This window comes from Prinia subflava, chromosome 17, assembly GCF_021018805.1.
Source record: "Prinia subflava isolate CZ2003 ecotype Zambia chromosome 17, Cam_Psub_1.2, whole genome shotgun sequence".
Taxonomy (NCBI): Eukaryota; Metazoa; Chordata; class Aves; order Passeriformes; family Cisticolidae; genus Prinia; species Prinia subflava.
Window position 1 is genome coordinate 15,041,140 of NC_086263.1, and position 21,229 is coordinate 15,062,368.

A 21,229-nucleotide genomic window follows, 5' to 3' on the forward strand; every position below is an offset into this window, starting at 1 on the left:
TTCCCGGCCTCTCTCCCGCTGCCCTCCATCCCTCACACTTTCCTTCCCTCTGGCATCTGCCAGCAGCATGCTGCGGCTGCCAGGGGGGGTCTTCAGCAATCAGCCATCAGATGGAAGTTTAAACTCTGAGTAAAAGGAAAAAAAAAAAGGGAAAATTCCCTCACTGATGATTTCCAGGCGTGGCTGCCAGTGTGGATGGCAGTGCTGGGGCACAGCTCAGCCTCATCCTTCCCAGCAGTGGGAGCATTGGCTGAGTGATCTGCACCAGCACTCCCAGCCACGTAAACTGGGGAAATGGGGCTGGAGCAGCCCGTACAGCTGCATTCTCTCCTCCAGTGCCAGCTGTGGCATCACCATGAGCCAGCCCCAAAGGCTCTGGCCATCCCTGTGTGCCCTGGGGAGGGAGCAGTGGTGGCAGTGCCCCATCCCATGTGCCCCCTGTACCCCACACCCATAAGGGGTTCACAATTAGGGCCTGGGACTCACCTCCTGCCAGGGGAATCCTGCTAGAAAGGCACCAATTTATTATTTCTTGTGATATACATTAATTAAAAGAGGTAACACCTTGCTGTTTCAAATTAGTGCATAAATTTGGCATTTTCACATGATGGCTGCACACAACCACACTGCTGCAGCCCCAAACTCCACCCTGGCCTTGCAGCCCCCCAAAACCAGCAGGAAGAACACCCCTGGCAGCAGCCCCCACTTACCAGCCAGTGCCAGCTCCTGCTCCCTGATCCTGGACAGAGCTGGGGGAAATCCTGCAGGGAGGCTCCAGTGCCCCCTCCCAGCTTTTATAACCCACAGGTGCCTGGCAGCACCAGCTCACCTGGGGAATGTGGTGTGGGGCAGGTGTGGGCACACACGGCAGCAGGGAATGGGGATGGGCATGGATGGGCATTTCCAGGGAAGAGCATGACTTTCCCTGTAACAGGTTATAAACATCCAAGACGAAATTTGGGACTGAAAATCAGCCCTGCTGCTCTCCTCATCTCCAGACCCACGCAAAAGCAGAGTTTTAACTTCTTGCTTTTGGGGCTCTTTTTTTTCTTTCTTTCTTCCCTATTTTTGTTCTTTCCCTTCTGTCCTCCTAAATCTGGTATAACAGAAAAAGGAGTAAATAAAAAATTTTGGAAAGCTCTTCCAGCCCTGCTCTTCCTGGCTGATGGAGCAGAATGGAGAGGGAGGCCCAGAACACAGGAACCACAAAACTTTGGATAGCTGGATTTTCAAAACAAAACTGGGTCTAGAAATGGAAACTTTGGTTAACTGACATGGGGATGAAAACTTCATTTCATACTTGGCTGCAAAGCTGGATCTTCATCATCCTCTTGCTCTGGCACTTCCCCAATTAACCTGGTGCTCCAGAGACATTTTTCCAGCTCCACTAGCACAGGGTGTTTTGCCATCATCCCCTGAACAAGCAGCTGCCCAAACTCCCTCTGTCCCAGAGAACACCAGCACAGCTCAGCATCCTCTCATTATGACTTTATTCCCAGAGGGTTTGAGCAGGAGGATCCAGCAGTGACACCTGTCCCTGAGCCTCTGGGGGGGTTCAGAGAAGCTGTGATCCTGGGAAGTGTCCCAGGCCAGGCTGGACAGGGCTTGGAGCAGCCTGGGACAGTGGGAGGTGTCCCTGCCATGGCAGGGCTGGCACTGGATGGGCTTTAAGGTCACCTTTCCAGGATTCCATGACCCTGGAGAATGAAATATCCCAGTGGAGAAGTGCTCAGTGAGCACTCGGAATTCCAAGGAATCTCTGCTCAAGCTGAACCCTCCACGACAGCACAAGTGGGGACAGGGCTGTCACCATCCTGCACTCAAACACTTTCTTTGGAAGCACATCGCTCCACTGGAGCTCTTGAAAGCACCACCAACTCCTCCGAGGTGGACTTAAGCCTGTGCTTGGCTCAGAGCAGGAGCCGGGAGATTTCATCCCCTTCCTACCAAAGCTGCTTTTATTGTCTTGATCTAATGAAGTGCAGACTTCACCTGGACAGAGCCATAAGTGGCTCCTCTCGGAGGCAATGAATACAAATACTTGACCTCGTGAGCTGCGGGGCAGCAATTAGTTTAAGCAGGGGGTTTGTGTAACACTTCAAAAGTCTTAATCCGTGCGGTCAGCCCTGGCACGGTATTTGCCAGAACCCATTGAGTGGCCTTAATGAGTCTGCAAAGCGAGCTTTCAATACATTTTGGGTCGCTTCAGATGCTTTAAATGGCATAGTCTATATGGTATTGTGCGGTTTTAGAAAGGGCCGGGCTTTAAAAAAGTATGGTTCCCTTTCACAGGGCAGACAGAAACCATCTTTAGAGCCGGGACCCTTAACGTTTTGCATATCAATACGGCTGGGGCTGAATGCAGTCACTCAGCTGAGAAATAGGATCACTATCAGCGTTTCCAGCCTTTCACAGGCACTTGGGAAACTTTAAAGCCCTTCGCGGAGAATAATTTGGTCGAATGTCGTCGCTGGAAACAAAACCTAAACAAGCAGAGCGCAGTCCATCACCGGAGCTGCCAGCGAGGCTGACAGGGGCTCCAGCCGCTGCGACATCCCCTCCCCGGAGGGGCGGTGGCCGGGGGGACCTGGGGGGACACGGCCGGGGGACCCCGCGCTGGGCACGGGGTGCTGAGTCCATCCCCACAAAAGCTGCACACTCCCAGGATTTCTGCCGAATTTCGTCTCCTCTCGCTCTTCCTTGGCAGTTTCCTGCTTTATGCCGGTCACAGAGCCCCCGGGGATGTCACCTCCGTGGTCCCTCTCCAGCACCACCTTAAGCGTGTCCCTGCAAGTGTCACCTGTCCCGGGAATGAACAGGAACGTGTCCAACCTCACCCGCAGCCCGCAGCGAGGGCCAGGAACAAACCTCACCTGCAGGGACATAAGGGAGGTGCCAGGACACGGGAACAGGGGTAAAACACCGGGTGTGGGTGTGAAGCCACCCCGGAGCCGGGAGGAGAAGGGACGAAGCCCATTGTACACCCCAAAAGTGACACCTGCTTCCCTCCTGGTGCCCGGGCAGCAGCAGCAGCCAGGGGAGAAGAAACCTCAGCAGCTCTGGGATGCAGGATTGGGATGGTGCACGATGGAAGAAACCACAGCCAAAGCACATTTGCGAATAATGCAGGGCCTGAGGGCCCTCCAAAACTCATAATTAGCTCATTAAAGAGACAAATACAAGTCACTAATAAGATCTTAGAGGTTAATTAAATGTTTTCTCTGTCTTTAATTAAGGGAAAAGTAGTTAGTAGAGATTAAAGTTATTTCTGCAGCCTCCCGTGCTGACCCTCGATGGCTGCAGATTTGAAAAACTATTGAGATTATTGAACGGAAAGGGCAGAGCTTGGGTAAATTGTGGAGAAGCTGGAATTTTCCTCCTGAGGGTTAGGAAGGCCCTGCCCTATCAGCTGGGCCACTCAAGGAACATGGGAAGGCGATCCACTACTCCCTAGGCAGGAGCTGGCATTTATTCAGAACTGCTGCTGTTGGTTGTTCTGCTCAGCTGGGAAATTCCTGCGGACCCTTTTCCATGGAAAAAACATCTCCAGGATTGGGGTTTGCTGCCCAGCCTTCCCCTGGCCAGCAGGGACTGTGTCACCCCCAGAGCTTGGCTCAGCAAAACCCCACCTGCCCCAGAGGTTCCCAAGGGTTTTATTTATTTTATTTTATTATTTATCCACCATCCCCATGCTCCCACCTGCCACCCTGAAGGCTCCCAGTTAATGGAGATCAGCAAGGTTTATATGGAAGAATATTTAATCTGCTCAGGGAGGGGACAGGGCTCAGCTGTGGTTTTATTTCTTAAATATTTCTCTCTACTCCAGAAAAGTCCATTTCTTGCCAGAAAAGGTCCGATATAAATTAGAACGAAGGGAGGAGGGTGCTGGTGGTGTGGCCATGAGGATCCCTGGACTGCAGTGACCACGGGCATCCCTGGGCCACAATGACCACGGGCATCCTTGGATCATGATGACCACGGGCATCCTTGGATCATGATGACCACGGGCATCCCTGGACTGTGATAACCACGGGCATCCCTGGATCACGATGACCACGGGCATCCTAGGATCATGATGACCACGGGCATCCCTGGACCACGATGACCACGGGCATCCCTGGAGCGCAGTCCTGGCAGCCCAGGTGCCAGCCCGGCAGCGTGCCCTGGGGATGGGCTCAGTCCCACCCAAAATCCTGCCCTGTCATCTGATAGAACTTCATGTTGAAGGGTCTGTAGAACTCCCGCAGGCGCTGCACCACCTGCCCGTCGATTCTGGGATGCGGCCGCCCCTTGGATTTCCCCAGGCAGCGCGGTTTGCTCCCCCCCTCCGGCTTCTTCAGGCAGGGAAAGCCCTTGGTCTCATTAAAATAGAAATGTTTGTCCGTCACCACCCTCTGGAGCCCCAGGAAGTCCTGGACACGGCCCATCTCCCCGGCAGGGTCGCTGACCAGCCTCTCCCCACTGACAAAGAGGAATTTGGAGAGCGGGAAGTACTGCAGCCAATTATCCAGGTGCTTGGCGTAGATCCCGATCCGCACCGCGCTCCAGCTCGTGTCGATCAGCCCCGTGCTGAGGTTTTTGAAGGCCAGGGCCTGGAAGCTGGGGATGGAGGGGTTTTTGGAGAGGGTCTGCGTGTAGTCCGAGATGGCGCGGGTGACGGGGTCGCGCACCACCACGATCAGCTTCGTGTCCCGGGACATGTTGAAGATGCGCCGCGGGGCCTCCTTGGTGACAAAGTAGCTGGGGGTCTTCTCCATGGTGATCTGTCCCTCCAGGGTCCGTGGCATCAGGCTCCTGAGGAGAGAGGGACACGGTCAGGGCTCAGCTGCTCCCACCTGAACACGCCCCCAAACCCGGCCAGAAATGCTCAGGGGCTTCCCAAGCACAGCCACATCTCCCCTTTCCCTCCTGCCCTGCCTTGTCACACCCCCGTGGTCACCTCCTCATCTTCAAAACCCTTCCTAGCAGCCCCCGAGCTCCAGCCTCTCTGCCCATCTCAGCATTCCACGGGAAGGAGCTCCCTGTCACTGCCCCACCAGCAGCACCCCCAGGGAACCTCCGGGCTGCTGTTCCCCCTTGGAATTCCCACACAGCCCCTTCCCAGCCCTGGAAATCCCTCCTGCCCTTCTCCTCCCCCCAGTTTCAGTGGGTGCTGGGCATCTCAACACAAACATTTTGGGACTGGTTGTCATTCCTGCCTCGTGTCCCGGGGGTTTGAGCTCTCCCCGTGGGCTTGCAGAGGAAAATCGCATCACGGGGGTGATGCCCAAGCACCAGCTGGGAACGGAGATGCCCACCAAGGCTCCCTCCCTCTCTGCCTCCAGAGCGGGAGCAGTTAAAGCCAGAAAAAGACTGTTTCCTTTTCAAAAGAAAGGCAGAAAAACCCTGAGGGCCCAGCCATTGTGCTGGGGAAAATTCACTGCTCTGATTGTTCCCTCGTGCACTTTAATGAGGCATTAATTGCCGCAGAAATTACCCAGCCGCGTCACCCCGTGTGACAGAGCGGGTCCTCCCTGCCACCAGCACAGGCACCTGCCCCGCTGCCCTGCGCATCCTCCTCTCTCTCCGAGAAGAGTCACCGAATCCCGGGATGTTTGGGAAGGGCCAGTGTCACCCCCTGCCACGGGCAGGGACATCTTCCACCGCCCCAGGGTGCTCCAAACCCTGTCCAACATGGCCTGGGACATTTCCAGCAGCGGATTCTCTGGTAATTCCATCCCACTGCCAGGAGCTGTGCCTGGCAGGGAGCAGGGTCCCCACGACGGCTGGGGACAGGGACAGCGACAGGGACAGGGACAGGGACAGGGCTGTGCTGGGGGAGCCACGGCTCTGCCCAGCAGCAGCTGCTCCTTATGTAATGGGAAAAGCTTGAGGTTTGTGGGATTTTTCCCCTGGACTCAGGAAAGAACACTTTATTAAAAGCATTTGTGAGCGGCGCTGGGCCCCCACAGCTCCCTCCCCCAAACAAGAGGCAGAAGCCATTTGTGGCTTCCCCCCACCCCAGTTTTATTTTAATTTTTGCACAGTGCCGGCGTTTTTAGAGCCACCTCTTGCCCCTGGTGCCCTCAGCTGGCAGCACAGCCCCTCTGTTGGGCACCACTGGGATGCCCTTCAAGGATTCATGGATCTCAGAGCAGCCACGGGTGCTTTTCCCACCCTTTCCAGCACTTCCCTCCCTCAAATAACTGCATTTACCAGAGGCTGACAGAGCTGCTGCGAAGCACCTTCCCAAACAGGGATCAGACCCATCCCTGTCCCCTCCCTGTGCTGCTCCAGAGCCAGGAAAACCCAAGGGATGGGGATTCACTGGGAGCACAGCACAGCTCCACCCTCCCGCTGGGGCTTCCCGGCCAGCCGAGCATCCCGGACTTTAATTCCACTCAGGAAATGCCACAGGGTTTTCCAGGCTGCTTCGCCAGCTCCTCCTGGCAGCTTCCTGAGGCATCCCTGCGGTGTTTCCCTGGATGCCTCCGGGATTTCTGAACAGCTCCTTCTTCATCCTCATCCTCACCCGACCTCAACCCTCTCAGCAATCCCGGGATGGGGCCCTGAACCAGCCCCGCTCCTCAGTGGGCGAGAAATTGTGTTAGAACAGCAAACGCTGGGGATGGGAGAGCCCGGAGAGCCCACGTTAAACCCGGAACACTTGCAGGGATGGGGCAGGCACAGCCCCTCTGGAAAACCTCTCTTATCCCTCCCTTCCCTCCGCAGAGGGACACGGGGGCCAGGCTGAGCCCCCCGGAGCCACCACGCCATCCACAGCTTAATTACAAAGTCATTAACAGCAGCTCTAATCAAAGCCCAGGCTGGGCAGGGCCTCCCGTGGCTGGGATGGGGCGCAGGGACCTTCAGTCCCTGGGGTGCCCCGTCCCAGGAAAATCCCAGGAACATCCCAGGAAAATCCCGGGATCCGCTGGGAACAGCTCCCAGGCATTAACTGTGCAACACCTCCTCTTCCTCAGCAGCCCAAGCATTCCCAGCTCCTCACGATAATTAAGCATTTCACGTTTTCATTAACGCCCTAACACTTCCCCTAAATTACCCCGGTTAATTATTGATAACACCCAGCTCCCTCCAGATCTGGCTTCGACTGGCAAAGAGCAGAGCCGGCTTTGTTAAGCTCCCCTTTAGCCCAAACATTAGTAACTTTAATTAAATTTACAGTTAATTCTTATTGACCTTAAGAGAGCACCGTGGGAATGCCAAGCAGTGCCTGCAGGTACAGAACATGTCAGGGGGGAGCCTTGGAAGGAATTGGGATTTCCAGAGGAGACTGTGCCCAGGAGGAGGGATAAAACCCTTTTACCTCTCTATTAAACTGATAAATTTTTGGTTTTAATTAATAAAACAACTGGCACTCGAGAGGCATCAGAGCAGGGGCTTCCTACGCGGAGACATTCAACACATGACAATGCTTCCTCGGTTAAGGCAACAGGCAATAAATCACAGCAGATAAAATGATGATAAAAATGCAGAAAACTGCATTAAATAGTGATTAACAGCCACGGCAGGCAGGGAATCAAAGCAGACTTCAAAAACTGGGCCAACATAACTTTCCAGAGTTAATTGGTTCATGATTCCTGATGATTTTTGGAGCAGAACTCCTCCCAGCACCGAGCTGAGAGATCGGGGGATGCACTCTCTGGAGATAAATAAGTCTCCAGCCCTAAGCATCCCTGAGTTATCACCCCCGGCAGCTCCAGGAAGAAAATTAACTCTATCCCAGCCCAAAGCAGGAGAGCAGCACAGGCTGGGCCTGCAGCTCATCCCCCCCGGAATGCCAGGCAGGAATTCCACAGGGCACAGCTCCAGTCTGTGCTGGGAGAGAGATGGGGGAGCCCAAAACCCCGATCAGCCACAGGGGGAAGAGATGGGTGCTGTGGGGTCAGGGTGATGGGTGCTATGGGGTCGGGGCTTGCAGGTTCTATGTCATAACCAAAATGAGGAAAAAGAGAGGGAAAACCCCTCTCCATCACTATTTTTTTAAACAAATGAGCCCTGACAAAAGGAGTGAAAGGCAGGGATTTCTGCCAGAGGAGGGACACGGCTGGGAGCTTTCTGCAGGGCAAAGGAAGTGACTCTTTCAAGGGACCGAGATGGGCCTGGGGACACTGGGGACAAAGCCAGTGCAGCTCAGTCCCAGGCCGGGCAGGGGACATCCCGGGGCTCCAGGGGACACCCCAGGGCTCCAGGGGACACCCGGGGCTCCAGGGGACACCCCCACACGGGCAGGGTGACAGGCAGCCAGGACGGGGGCTCAGGGAGGGGGACAGAGCCGTTTTTGTGTAAATGTAAAATAGTTCGGGACCGGGAGAGGGGGCCAGGCTCGGGCCAGATTTATCCCCCTGTGCAGACACCCGGGCCCACCCGGATCTGCATATGAATCGTGCCCGGGCTTATCGCAGCCGGGACAAGGCTGCCTTTGTGGCCCCACGGCAGCCCGGAGCTGTCAAACTGGAAACAGCTCTGGAAAGTGGGAGACAGCGAGAAAGGGGGAGATTTTCCTTCCAGGCAGCTCAAATGGCAGCACCTCCGCTGGGGAGAAAGCGGGGAGACAGCAGGGAGGGGGAGGGTGTGGGGAGGGCACAGCCAACCCCGTGTCCCCCTGTCCCACAGCGTGGCACAGCCCTAGTCCCCAAAAAAGGGGCGGGCAGCCGTGCCTACCCCCACCCCAGGCCTCTCCGTGACCTCTTGTTCCCTCAGGAAGCATCACCACCATCATCACCATCATCACCATCATCATCATCATCATCATCATCACCATCATCATCACCATCACCATCATCATCATCATCATCATCATCACCATCATCATCACCATCATGACCATCATCAGCAGCATCTGTTGAATCAGCCCAGGGCACTGGGAGGGATGAACTGGGAGAAATGAACTGGGAAAGGATGATCTGGGTGGGATGAATGGAAAGGATGAACTGGGAAAGATGAACTGGGAGAAATGAACTGGGAAAGGATGAACTGGGAGAGATTAACTGGGAGATAGGGATGAACTGGGAAAGGCTGAACTGGGAAAGAATGAACTGCGAAAGAATGAACTGGGAAGGATGAATGGAAAGGATGAACTGGGAAAGATGAACTGGGAGACATTAACTGGGAGACATTAACTAGGAGGGTTGAACTGGTAATGCTGAGCTGGGGGAGATGAACTGGGAGGGATGCATGGAAAGGATGAAGCGGGAGGGATGAACTCCCCAAGCCGCCCGGCACCAAATTAGCCCCGTTCCTTTTTTCCCTAATTACCGCGCTGCTCCCCCTCGCCCTCCCCAGCGGGTCCTGCGGGTGCCCCCGGCCGGCAGAGCCCCCCCAGCGCTCCCCGAGCTGCCTCCATTATTTTTGATTCTTTCACCAATTCAAAAATGTGCAAATGAGGCCGCGGCTTCCCAATCAGGCCTGGCCGGGAGCTAATTGGCTTTAAGCAGGGAGACCTGAATATGCTAATGAGGGCAGTAACGAGGCTGCGACGCGCCTGGAAGGGGAGCCAAGCCCTGGGCTCCACCACGGGCTGACTGAGACACGTCAATTAACAAGCAGGCAGATAATTTATTAATGCTCCTTTGCTCCCCTCTGCCCTTTGCTCCTAATTACCGTTTGATACATGAAACAGCCACGGGGGCTGGCGGGTCGTGCTCCCAGCTGGAGCATCCCCAGGGGCTCCTCCTGCCCCCCAGAAGCTCCAAATTCCCCCCTCGCCCCGGAGAGGACCAGGCTGGGGGGTCTCCAGCCCACACAAAGCACCCCGGAGCTCTCCCACAGCCACACACAGGGGACGGGGTCCCTGGGCTGGGGTTCAGGTGGATAAAGGCCTCAGAGGAGGAGAAAGATGCACTGGATTGTGCCAGGGCTGGTCCCTGGAGGCTCTGAGCCCCCAGACCCTCTGGTGGATGTTGGAGAGCAGGAATCAGCCCCAGTCGGGGCACAGCTCCTTCCCTGCACAGAAGAGGCTCCTTGGTCACATAATGGGGTTTGGGGTGGCCCCTCCTCACCCTTCTCCACTCTGGAGCAGCTGCAATATTTGGGGTCACCCCAAAAATGTCACCTGAACTCTGCCAGGAACCCCTCACAGCCAGCACCGCTGGGGCTGTCCCTGATGGGCTCCAAAAAGAGCACCCAGGGACTGCTCCTCGAGCACCCAGGGACTCCTTCTCCCTGACAGAGTTTGAATAACTGAGTGAAAATGCATCTGAAGCCACTGCTTGGGTGCAAACCGGTAAGAAACAGAGCAGCTCCATGAATCCCCAAAAACCCCTCAGAAAATGGGGACTGGCATATGCCCAACCATGGATGAGGCACAGAACCCCCCCAAAAAACATCAGAAAATGGGCGCTGGAGGATGCCCAGCTTGGTGGGGCACAGGACCCCAAAAAAAGCTCAGAAAATGGGGGCTGGCACATTCCCAACCGTGATGGGGCACAGAACCCCAAAAACCCCTCAGAACCCGGGGGCTGGGGGCTGGCACGTGCCCAGCCGGGTGTGACCCGGGGCTGTGCCCGGTGAGGACAGGGCTGCCAGGGGCACTCACAGCTCTCCACCCCTCTGGAATAGAGCCCCTCGTTGTGGCAGCAATTAGGAGCCCCCTGTCCCCGGTGTCCCTTTGATTCCCGGGAGGGGACAGCCTGTGGCAGGTGTCCTGCCTGTGACCCGGGTCAATCGAGGGCTCTGATCTCCAAATGACCCTTCCCAGCAGAGCCCGTGTGTCCCGCTCAAACAGCTTGCAGATGAAGGAGCAGCAGACTGGAGATGATTTATTCAGGAATTAAAGGTTCAGTACCCCTTTTAAAGGCTGTGCCTCGGCACTGTCAGCCTTCATTGCACACAATTAAAGGCCTTGGCTGCCCCAGCCCCCGCTGCTGCCTTCCAGGGGAAGGAAATCAAACAAAACCAACTCCTCCCAGTGCCCCCGCCGAGCCCCGGGCCCGGGGGGCTCTGCTGAAGGATTCAGGAACTCGGAGCAGGAGCAGCCCGGAGCTCCAGCCTGGGAAGCTGCTCCAGCTCCATTCTGTGCTGGGGATGGGGGATGGAGCACTCGGGCTTGGTGGGGACTCAGGAGGGGATGTCCGGGCTTGGAGCCCTCGTGGCTGCCAGTGCAAAGGCTGTTCCTGCAGCTGGAGCTGCACCGGAGAGGATTTATCCCTCCTCCTGGTTATCCCTCCTGGTTATCCCTTCTCCTGGTTATCCCCCATCCTGGTTATCCCTTCTCCTGGTTATCCCTTCTCCTGGTTATCCCTTCTCATCTTTACCTCTCCTCCCTTCTCCTCTTTACCTCTCCTCTTTATCCCTGCTTCTCTTTATCCCTTCTCCTGGTTATCCCCCATCCTGGTTATTCCTCCTCTTTATCCCTTCTCCTGGTTATCCCCCATCCTGGTTATTCCTCCTCTTCATTATCCCTCCTCTTTATTCCTCCTCCTGGTTATCCTTCCTCCTCTTTATCCCTTCTCCTGGTTATCTCTTCTTTCTTCCTCCTCCTGGCTATCCCTTCTCCTGGTTATCTCTTCTTTCTTCCTCCTCCTGGTTATCCCTTCTCCTCTTTACCTCTCCTCCCTTCTCCTCCTTACCTCTCCTCCCTTCTCCTCTTTACCTCTCCTCTTTATCCCTGCTTCTCTTTATCCCTTCTCCTGGTTATCCCCCATCCTGGTTATTCCTCCTCATCTTTATCCCTCCTGGTTATCCCTTCTCCTCTTTATTCCTTCTCGTAGTTATTCCTCCTCCTCTTTATCTCTCCTCCTGTTTTATCCCTCTGGACCAAACTCGACCCCTCCAGCAGCTTCTGTGCAGTGCAGGCGCTGCAAACTCCGCCTGCAAACTCCAGCGGAATCCCAGGCCGGGCTCCAGCGTCCCTGTCCCACCCGAGCGGGGAGTTCGGGATAAACCCGGCACGGTCGGGGTGAATCCTTCCCTCCAAGCCGTGAGAGCCTGCGGGGAGCAGCTCCCGGCAGGAATTCAATGAAAAACTTCCTTCCTCTTGGGAAAGAAAGGGAAGGAATCCGCCGGCAGCAGCGCCGGGATAATCCCTTTCCAAGGCAGTAAATTTTCCCGCAGCTCCCCCGGAAAGCAATCCGCTGGATTATTGCACCTTTCAGCACGGGCAGCCTTTAAAGAGCCTCTCCCCTCCCGAGGATCGGGTGCTTTATGACCTGACCCGCTGTGTGAGCACGGGCAAACACAAATTACCCTCCTCTGAAGCTGCAGCACAGACACCGGTGACAGATTTTATCCCCCCCGGTAACTGGGATCCTTGGGAGCGCCAATAAATGAGGAAAAATTGCTCTTGGAGCTGCTGGGGAGGGAAGGGGACCTCACTAACCCTGACTGTCCCAAGGTTTCTTCAAAAAAAAAATCAGAAAAACAAAAAAGCCCCGAGATCACTCTGTCTAAAGCCCTTGTTTTCAATTAAAAAAATTAAATTAAAAAATTATTCTCATTAATTCTCTCTAAATTATCCCCTCACAGCAACAGGCTGGTCCTGCCTGGTTCCCCACCTTGATGGAGGACAGCACAGGAAAGGCATAAAAAGGTTACAAAAATCCTCAGGGTTTTCAGGTTTACAGTTACCCAGACAGCAGAAAGAGGAATTCTTCCACTCCGTGAGGCTGGGCTGAGCAGAAGGAGAAGGAAGGGACCCTTTCCACGATCCGAAATTCCTCCAGGCTGCCCTTGGATGCACTTGCAGGGATGCAGGGGCAGCCACAGCTCCTCTGGGCACCCTGTGCCTGCCCACCCTGCCGATATTGGGATTTATTCCCGATATCCCAGCCCTCCCTGCCTGTCCCTTGTCCTGTCACCCCCATTCCAAGCGCATCCATCGCCTGGCTGGAGGCACTCCCAGCCCACGGGCAGTGCTCCCTGAGCTGCCAGCTCGCAGCTAATTAGCGCAGCCTAATTAAGCAGGGCACAGGCCCCGCACCCCCCTGCGAGGCAGTGCCTCCTCGGGATCCCTCCTTGTCCCAAACCCGGGTGATTTATTCTGGAGGTTTAATTCTGGAATAAATCGGGGGTTTTATCCCGATTCTGGAGCGGCACCCGCAGAATTCCAGCCCAGGTGCGGGGGCAGCGGGAGCCCGGCAGGGAGGGAGGAAGGAGAAGAGGAAGAGGAGGAGGAGGAACCCGCACACGTCTGCCAGGGCAGGCGCTGCCGGTGGGCAGCTGCTCTGGTTGGACCAGCAGCTGCTGACGGGGCATCAGACAAGTCCCCAGAGCCATGAATAATTTCAGGGTGTTTGTGTGAATAATTTCCGGGTATTTGTGTTTATTTGATCTCAGTATGGGGCAGCCCCGGACCCTGGCGGAGCCACGGGCTCTCCAGATGGTGGCTCCAAGGCCACCGTGGGCAGGGCTGGCTGTCCCCTGGCTGTCCCCTCCAGGGAGCTCCTCGTCCTGCTCCTCACCCTCCTCTGGCACAGCCAGGGGGAGCAGGAAGAGGCTCCCCAAAAACTTACGGGGAATACAAAACATCCTCCCAGCCTCACCATCCCCAACATGACCCATTCTAACATTTTCAAGTCGTTTATCCAGCTTCTCCTCTTTCAAAAGGACAAGAAGGAGCACTTGGTGCTTGCTGGGCTCGGTTGCCACCTGCCAGGTCCTGCCAGGGCCACCAGGTCCTGCTGGCATCACCAGGGTTCAGAGGTTGGGAAGGAATTCATGAGAGTTGGATCTGATGCTGAGAAATCAAAGATGTGAGGGGTGAGCCCATCCCCTGCCCTCAGAGCAAAGGAGGTTTTTACTGCAAAAACCATTTCCAGGTCTGGCTCTGCCCTGCTGAACAGGCACCAAGTCCGAGCTCATCTGTCCCCCCCCCTCCAAAAGCCCAGAACTGTTTTTTTTGTGTTTGTCTCGGGTCCGAGGCTGTCACGCTGCTCTGGTTGGGATGGAAAAGAAAACGCTTCCAGTTTTCCACAGAAACAACAAAGATTCCCCATCTGTGTCAAATTTGTAATCCAGCCTGAGGGAAGATGGGAAACAAATTTAGCTTTTTTTTTTTTCCTTTACTATCAGAAAAAGCCTCATTTCCTGGCGAGGAGCTTCGCCCACGGCATGGCAGGGATGGGAGCCACCATCCCCAAATTCTCTGTGCTGTCCCATCCAGTGGCAGGAGCCAGGGGAGGGGAATTGGGAGAGGAGCCCCAGCACAGAGCAAGTGGTTCTGGTCTCCAGCAACCTGCCCAGCCACCCCCACGTGTGTGCAGGGCCAGCTGGTCCCCAGGCGAAGGAAATCCCGCACTGAGGAGGGAGCCAGGGGGGATTACGCACTTTGCTGCAGAAAAAAAGGGGAAAGCTGTTCCTCCAGCCATGGAAAAAGGGGCTGTGGAGATGTTGGGAAGGTTCAGGAATGCCCCAGGAGCGGCTGGACGGGGCTTGGAGCAACCTGGGATGGCAGAAGGTGTCCCTGCCCACGGCAGGGGGTGGCACTGGGTGGGCTTTGAGGTCCCTCGGACCCAAACCCCTCAGGAATTCCAGGATATTCCAGTTTCTGCAGCTCCCCAGGCAGGGCAGCTCCTGGAGCTGTGGATGAGCCCCAGGTGATGGAGGAGGGGGTTCCACCCATCCTGTCAGTGCTCCCTCCCTCCCTCCAGCAGGAACAACTGGGAATTCTACAACAAAACACTTTTTTTTTTCCATCGGAAAAGCTTCAGTTTGTGGCAACTGGAGCTGTTTGCGGGAAGAACTGGATTTTGCTTATTTTTAGCCTGGTTTCCTAAGGAAGAGTGGCTTGAGCAATCACACGCTCTGTCTGTCTGTCTGTCCAGCTGTCTGCCCGTCTTCCCCAGCCCTGTCAGATCCCACCGGTCCATTCCAGCTGGATTTGATGGAGGACCAGGATCAAAAATAGGAATTTTTGCACATTTCTGTGTAAAGCTGCAGCTGAGTGGTGGCCAGGACCCCGAGCACTGCCACAGTTCAGGGGAGGCAACCCCAGCCCAGAGCCACAGTCCCACCCACACCAGTCCCACCAGTTGCTCTTCAGGCTCCCCAGTTCCCCCCCAGTACCAGGTGTCCGTGCAGGAACTTGTGGAGGGAAGAGAAATGCACCCCCTGCACCGAAATCTGCTCTGGAGGAGTTGGACAGAGCTCAGTGCCCTTCCCAAAAAGCCCTTTGGGGTGTCCCTGCCCCCCACCCTGGGCACAGGCTGTTCCCAAGCAGGAGAATCCTCCCTGGAGCCAGGGACTGGGCTCTGCCAGGATCAAAAATCCATCCCAAATCCTGAGCTGCATCCCAGGGAAGCAGCACTCTCCGGGGGCTCTGCTGGTTTGTCCCCACTCTGCCTTTTCCATGGGGAAAACCATGAGGGAGTGTCCCAGCACATCCCAGCCTCATGGTGTGAGCTCTTCCCAGTGAGGAAAACACCCTGGGATCAGGAAATCCATGTTCCCAATGAGACAAACATCCTTGGATCAGGGAAATCCATGTTCCCAGTAAGACAAATATCCTTGGATCAGGCAAATCCATGTTCCCAATGAGAACAAACATCATTGGATCAGGAAATCCATGTTCCCAATGAAGAAAATACCCTGGGATCAGGAAATCCACATTCCCAATGAGACAAACATCCTTGGATCAGGCAAATCCATGTTCCCAATGAGACAAACACCCTGAAATCCGTGTTCCCAAGGGCTCCTCACTCCCCTGAGCCCAGCACAGGCACTCACTTCCCTGCTTCTGCAGCACTGGCAGTGGTTTGGTGAAGCAAATCCCAGCAATTCCAGCAGCAGAGGCCGAATCCATCCCCCTCTCCCACAGCACCTCCACCCTTAAATGGACACTTCAGGCTCTGGATGGATGGGCAGAGGGACAAGGGACAGACACAGGGACAGTTTGTGCTCCAGGATGGAGGGAAGGAGTGGAGCCCCACCCCTGGGGACATGGGGACATCCCTCTGTCCTCCAGGATGGAATTGTCCCCTCGGGTGCATGGATGGACAGAAGGACAGGCAGCAGGACAGCCCAGGGCGTGCTGCTGGCCTCTGTTTGAGGGAGAAGAGGCCACAGGGATGGTCTGTCCTGGGATTTGGGGGGTTTTCCCAGCAGCCAGGGATCCTGGGGACAGTGACACCGCTGGGACACACACACAGTGCCCGTGGGCACCAGGATAATCCTCACTGGATCCCCTATGGAACACCAAGGATGCCACACAGGCAGCCAGCAGGAATTCTGCTCCAGGATTAAACTGAAATATCGGGGAATAAAAGGAGTTCTGAAAGGTGACCTTGCAGCAAATTGGTTTTTCCCTGCACAGCAGCAGCTTTGGAGTAAAACAACGCAGCCCCAGCCCTTCTTTAGGCATCCCCAAATAGTTTCATTTCCCCCAGTTATTGTGAAAATTTAGATCAGAAAACGTGTTGGGTAAAAATATTCAATTCCCCACAGCCTGCAGAGCCTCATCAAAAATCCATTTGAAGTATTACTCTCAAATCCCTCATGGCAATGGGATATTTTAAGGTCAGTTAAACTTATTATTCACTCAAGATTTGCTTTCAGGTCCCTGCATATTTCAAACAGATTTTCCCTCATCTTTAACCCAACTGTGTTACAAAAAGCCCTTTCCTCCTCCCCCCTCCTTTTTTTTTTTCCTGAAAAGAAAAAAAAAGTTGTCAAAAGAAAAGATCCTAATCAGAAACAGCTTCTGAAGCCTAAAAAGCTGCTACAGTTTGTACTTGTTACCCAAAAACACTGACGCTATCTCCAGATCCCTAAATCCCCTGACTCCCAAAACACTGAATGGAGCCGTGCTTGGAAACGAGGAATTAACTCCAATTGGTTTTTCTTATTTGCAATTCATTTCCTTGCAGCAGGGTTTCTACACAGGTTTAATTTCTTTCCCCCTCTCCTCATACAAGGAAAGAAAGCAGCCTCCAAACTTGCAGCCTGGGCTGGTTTTGGATTATTTGGGATTTCCAGCTTGATGGAACTGCAGTTTCTGCTTCTACCTTGCCTTTCCCCTCACAGGTACTTTTGGTTGGGTTTTTTTTTACATAAAGATCACCTAAAAAAATACAATTTTTAAATTTCTCCTAAACCACAAATCTCCTTTTTCAGCCTGGAGAAGGAAAAGCTCCAGGGAAAGCTCAGAGCCCTTCCAGGGACTAAAGGGGCTCCAGGGGAGCTGGAGAGGGACTGGGATAAGGGATAGGACAGGACACAGGGAATGGCATCCAAGTGGGAAAGGGAGATTTGAGTGGGAGATTGGGAAGGAATTTGTGGCTGGGAGGGTGGGGAGGGACAGGGATGGGATTCCCAGAGAAGCTGCGGCTGCCCCATCCCTGGGAGTGTCCAAGACCAGGGCTTGGAGCCCCCCTGGGATGGTAGGAGGTGTTGGGGTTGGATGATTTTTAAGGCCCCTTCCAGCCAGACCCGTCTGGAATTCCCTGATTCCAGCCTCCCCCAGGACCCATCCGAGTTCCTGCTCAGAGCCTGTAACACACTCGGGGTGGGGCCTGTCCCAAGCCCCCCTTCCCTGGGACAGAGGGGATTTGGGGATCACCCTGACCAACCATCCCCTGCTCCCTGCGTGCTGCTCGGGGTTTACACCCCGGAGAACAATCCCCAAATCCCTGCAGGTCACGGGCGGCATTAAGGGCTCTGCCCAAAGCCACCACGGGAGGCAAATTGAGCGCAGAGGAGGAGATTGCCAGGGCCCTAATCTTGCTCCGGAGAGCAAAGACTTGGGGAATTACTCCCCTCTCTCAGTCCTGCAGCCATCTGGCCTTCATTTCTGCACTTACTCAATCAGACATGTGCTGCTTTTATCCCCTCCTGCCAGCTCTGCCCTGCTCCCTGCTCATTCCCAGCCCGGCTCCGAGCTCACGCTGCCACCGCAGCTCCCAGCAAGCCAACCTGGCCCTCAGAGCTGCTCCCACCCGCAGATCTCCCCCTAAAAATCCCTGTTTGCCCAAAACAGGGCGGGCGAGATGGAATTCCAGGTGGGAGCTGCTGCAGAGCTCCACCGAAGGCAGGAGGATCCTGAGGGTCCTGCCAGGACGGGCTGGCACGGGGGAGCTCCTGCAGTGGGAGTCCTGCAGGAGCAGAGCCCCAAAAAAGAGATTTTCCCTCAGATCCTGCTCTGCCCTCCAGCCTGGCACCACACAGGCACTGCTGGGCACCGGCACACGGGATAAACAGGGGGTAACATGGGATAAAACATAGGATAACATGGGATAACACAGGGGATAACATGGGATAAAACACGGGATAACAGGGGGTAACACAGGGGATAACATGGGATATAACATGGGATAACATGGGATAAAACATGGGACAATAGGGGGAAAACATGGGATAACACGGGATAAAACGGGATATAACATGAGATAACATGGGATAACACAGGGGATAACATGGGATAAAACACGGGATAACAGGGGGTAACACAGGGGATAACATGGGATATAACATGGGATAACATGGGATAAAACATGGGACAATAGGGGGAAAACATGGGATAACACGGGATAAAACTGGATATAACATGAGATAACATGGGATAACACAGGGGATAACATGCGATAAAACACAGGATAACGGAATAAAACATAGGATAACAGATGGGATAACTTGAGACAACACATGGGATAAAACTTGGGTAACACAGGGGATAACGAGATAATACATGGGATAAAATGGGGATAACACAGGGGATAACATGGGATAACACACAGGATAATGCATGGGATAACACACGAGATAACACATGGGATAGCAAGGGATAACACAGGATAAAACATGGGATAACACATGGGATAACATTGGATAATACATGGGATAAGACACAGAATAACACATGGGATTACATGGGATAACACAGGGGATTACATGGGATAACACATGGAATAACACACGGGATGAGACACAAAATAACACATGGGATAACACATGGAATAGCACATGGGATAAGACATCCAGGCTACCCCAGTCAAGGTGTGGAGCCTCAAACCACCTTCTCCCCCTCCCAGCCAGGATTTCTCTTCCAGCCAGGATTTCTTCCCTCTAACAGGCAGAACATCCACAGGGGGAGCAGCAGCCAGAGCTGCAAACACCGGGATGGAGCAGGAGAAGCGGGAATGTTGCTCTGCTCCAATAGCAAAGGCTCCCATCCCCGGGATCTCTGCAGACTTCCAGGGGCAGGAGAGGAGCCCCAGCAGTGTGCCCAGAGCTGGCACTGTCCTGCTGGGCACGGGAACAGCCGTGAGGCTCCTTCAGAGCTGCCCTTTGGGATCTGGCAGGAAAATTCCAGCCCTGGGATCCCACTGGAGGTGCTTTCCTCTCCCTCAGCAAGACCCTGCTCCCCACAGCCCCAGCAGAGCCCAGCTCCACCTTCACCTCCTCTTTGGCTGCACCTTCCTCCTCCCGAGGCTCCCGCAGGAGGAAGGAATTACATCTCACACACACGGTCCGGGGGCTTCAGCGTCAGGCCCAGCACTGCCAGATGTGCAGGGCTCTCCCCCAGAGCCGTCCCCAGGCCCCCAGGCCTCCCTGGATATTTAATCTCCCGGTGCCTGGGGTGTGAGGGTCAGGGACAGGGTTTCCATGCAGATGCTACAAATCTTCCCCACTTTTACCAGCACCTTTTAACGACGCCATAAATCACCAGGCACTGCTCAGGTGACCCCGTGGTTGCCCATTCGTGTCTCTGAGCAGAGCTCAGCCGTGTTCTTCGTCCTCTCTGCAGCTCAGGAGACCTGCTGGGAGCAAACCCTGGTGCCCCTTCCCTCCTCCAGCAAAGCCACGTCCCGGCAGCTGCGCCTCAGCTGCAGCGTGGCAGCACCAGGAGAGGGCCAGGAGCTGATAGAGGAACATTCAGAAGAGCCTGGGATGGGTCTGTTCCTAATGTGAGCCTCACGCTCACAGCCTTTGATTGCAGCACAAATAAAAGATGGAAATTCACTGGAGGCAAAGGAATTCATTAACGGGAGAAGAAAGGAGCATCGGCCTGTTGGAGGCCTGGCATCAATTCCAAGCCCAGTTTTGAAGTGGCAACAGTTCTCCTTGTTCTTTAAAAGCTGCTCTCCTCCGTCCTGCACGGTGACTGGGGGAGCTGACAGCACGTGTGGGGCCTCCTGCTGATGGTCCTGAGTGAGGTGACAAACCTGCCTGGCATGGGGACACCCCTGGGGGCACTGCCCCAGCACCTCCCACCTCCTGCTGCCCCCCAGTGCTTTCATCTGATCCACTGAGATCCTCAAACCACTGGGAGCCACTGTTCTTCACTGGGCTGGAGAATGGTTTGGGGGTTTTTATGGCCTGGGAGATGGTTTGGGTTTTTTTATGGCCCGGGAGATGGTTTGGGGGGTTTTATGGCTTGGGAGATGATTTGGGAGATGGTTTGGGGGGTTTTATGGCCCCAGATAGGAGGTGGTTTGGGAGATGTTTACATCTCCAAATGGTTTTGTAACCTCTGGTGCCGAGGTTTTGCTGCAGGTGAGAAGGGCATGAGCCACCTCCAGCCCGCTTCCATTCAAACTGGGATTGTGTCCAAGCACAGCTGTGTACATGCACATGGGCCAGGGTTCTCCTGGTTCCTGGGACAGCTTTCTTGTCCTCAGGACCTGCTGGCTTCAAGCAAGAGCTGGAGCTCTCCCTGTGCCAAGGCTGCACGATTCAAAAATCATCAAATCTCCGGGGATTCCTAATAAAATCAGAGGAGTCCCCACCCCATCCCCCACCCAGATCATGCTTTAATTTATGTTCAGCTGCAGGCAAAGAGTGAGATCTGTCCCAGCTGAGCTCAGGGGGTGTCACAGCCCCTTTTCTTTCCAAAGGCACTGCTCACCCCTGCTCTGTGTCCATCAGCTGGCTCCAGCCTCACCCAGCAGCAGTGGGGCTTTGGGGTCACACACACAGAGCTGAGCGTGGAAATCATCAGTGCCATGAAAGCAGGGACCCCCCAACAGGCAGGGGGGTGCTGACACTGCCAGCAACTTGTTTGGTTGTGAGGCTCACACAGCTGGACACAGCTGGAGTTAGGTGCTCACTAAACCTGCAAGCCTTTCTTTAAAGGCATCTCGCCCAGGGAAAAATGTTTAGGAGAGGTCTTGTGCCACCAGAGTGATTGATGCTGAAAGGAATCTCCCCTTCACAGCCCCTGCTCGGTAATTCAAGTTTTATGAGCCTTTAACGTGACTGAGGTGTGATCCCTGCTCAGCCCCGTGGATGCAGGACACCCTCACAGGCTCCCTGATCCTCCTCAAAGCAGCCAAATATGAATTTTTAATATTCACGC

The 21,229-nt window shown here is 54.8% G+C and overlaps 1 protein-coding gene across 1 annotated transcript in view; it reads right to left on the minus strand.

Moving 5' to 3' along the window:
- Window positions 1-3,050: 3,050 nt before the first annotated feature.
- HS3ST6 (heparan sulfate-glucosamine 3-sulfotransferase 6) overlaps window positions 3,051-21,229 on the minus strand; it is a 29,869-nt gene continuing 11,690 nt past the window's right edge. The window contains exon 2 of the mRNA XM_063414533.1: window positions 3,051-4,794. Coding sequence (XP_063270603.1) covers window positions 4,176-4,794 — 619 coding nt within the window. The 3' untranslated portion in view covers window positions 3,051-4,175. The remainder of the gene's footprint in view (window positions 4,795-21,229) is intronic.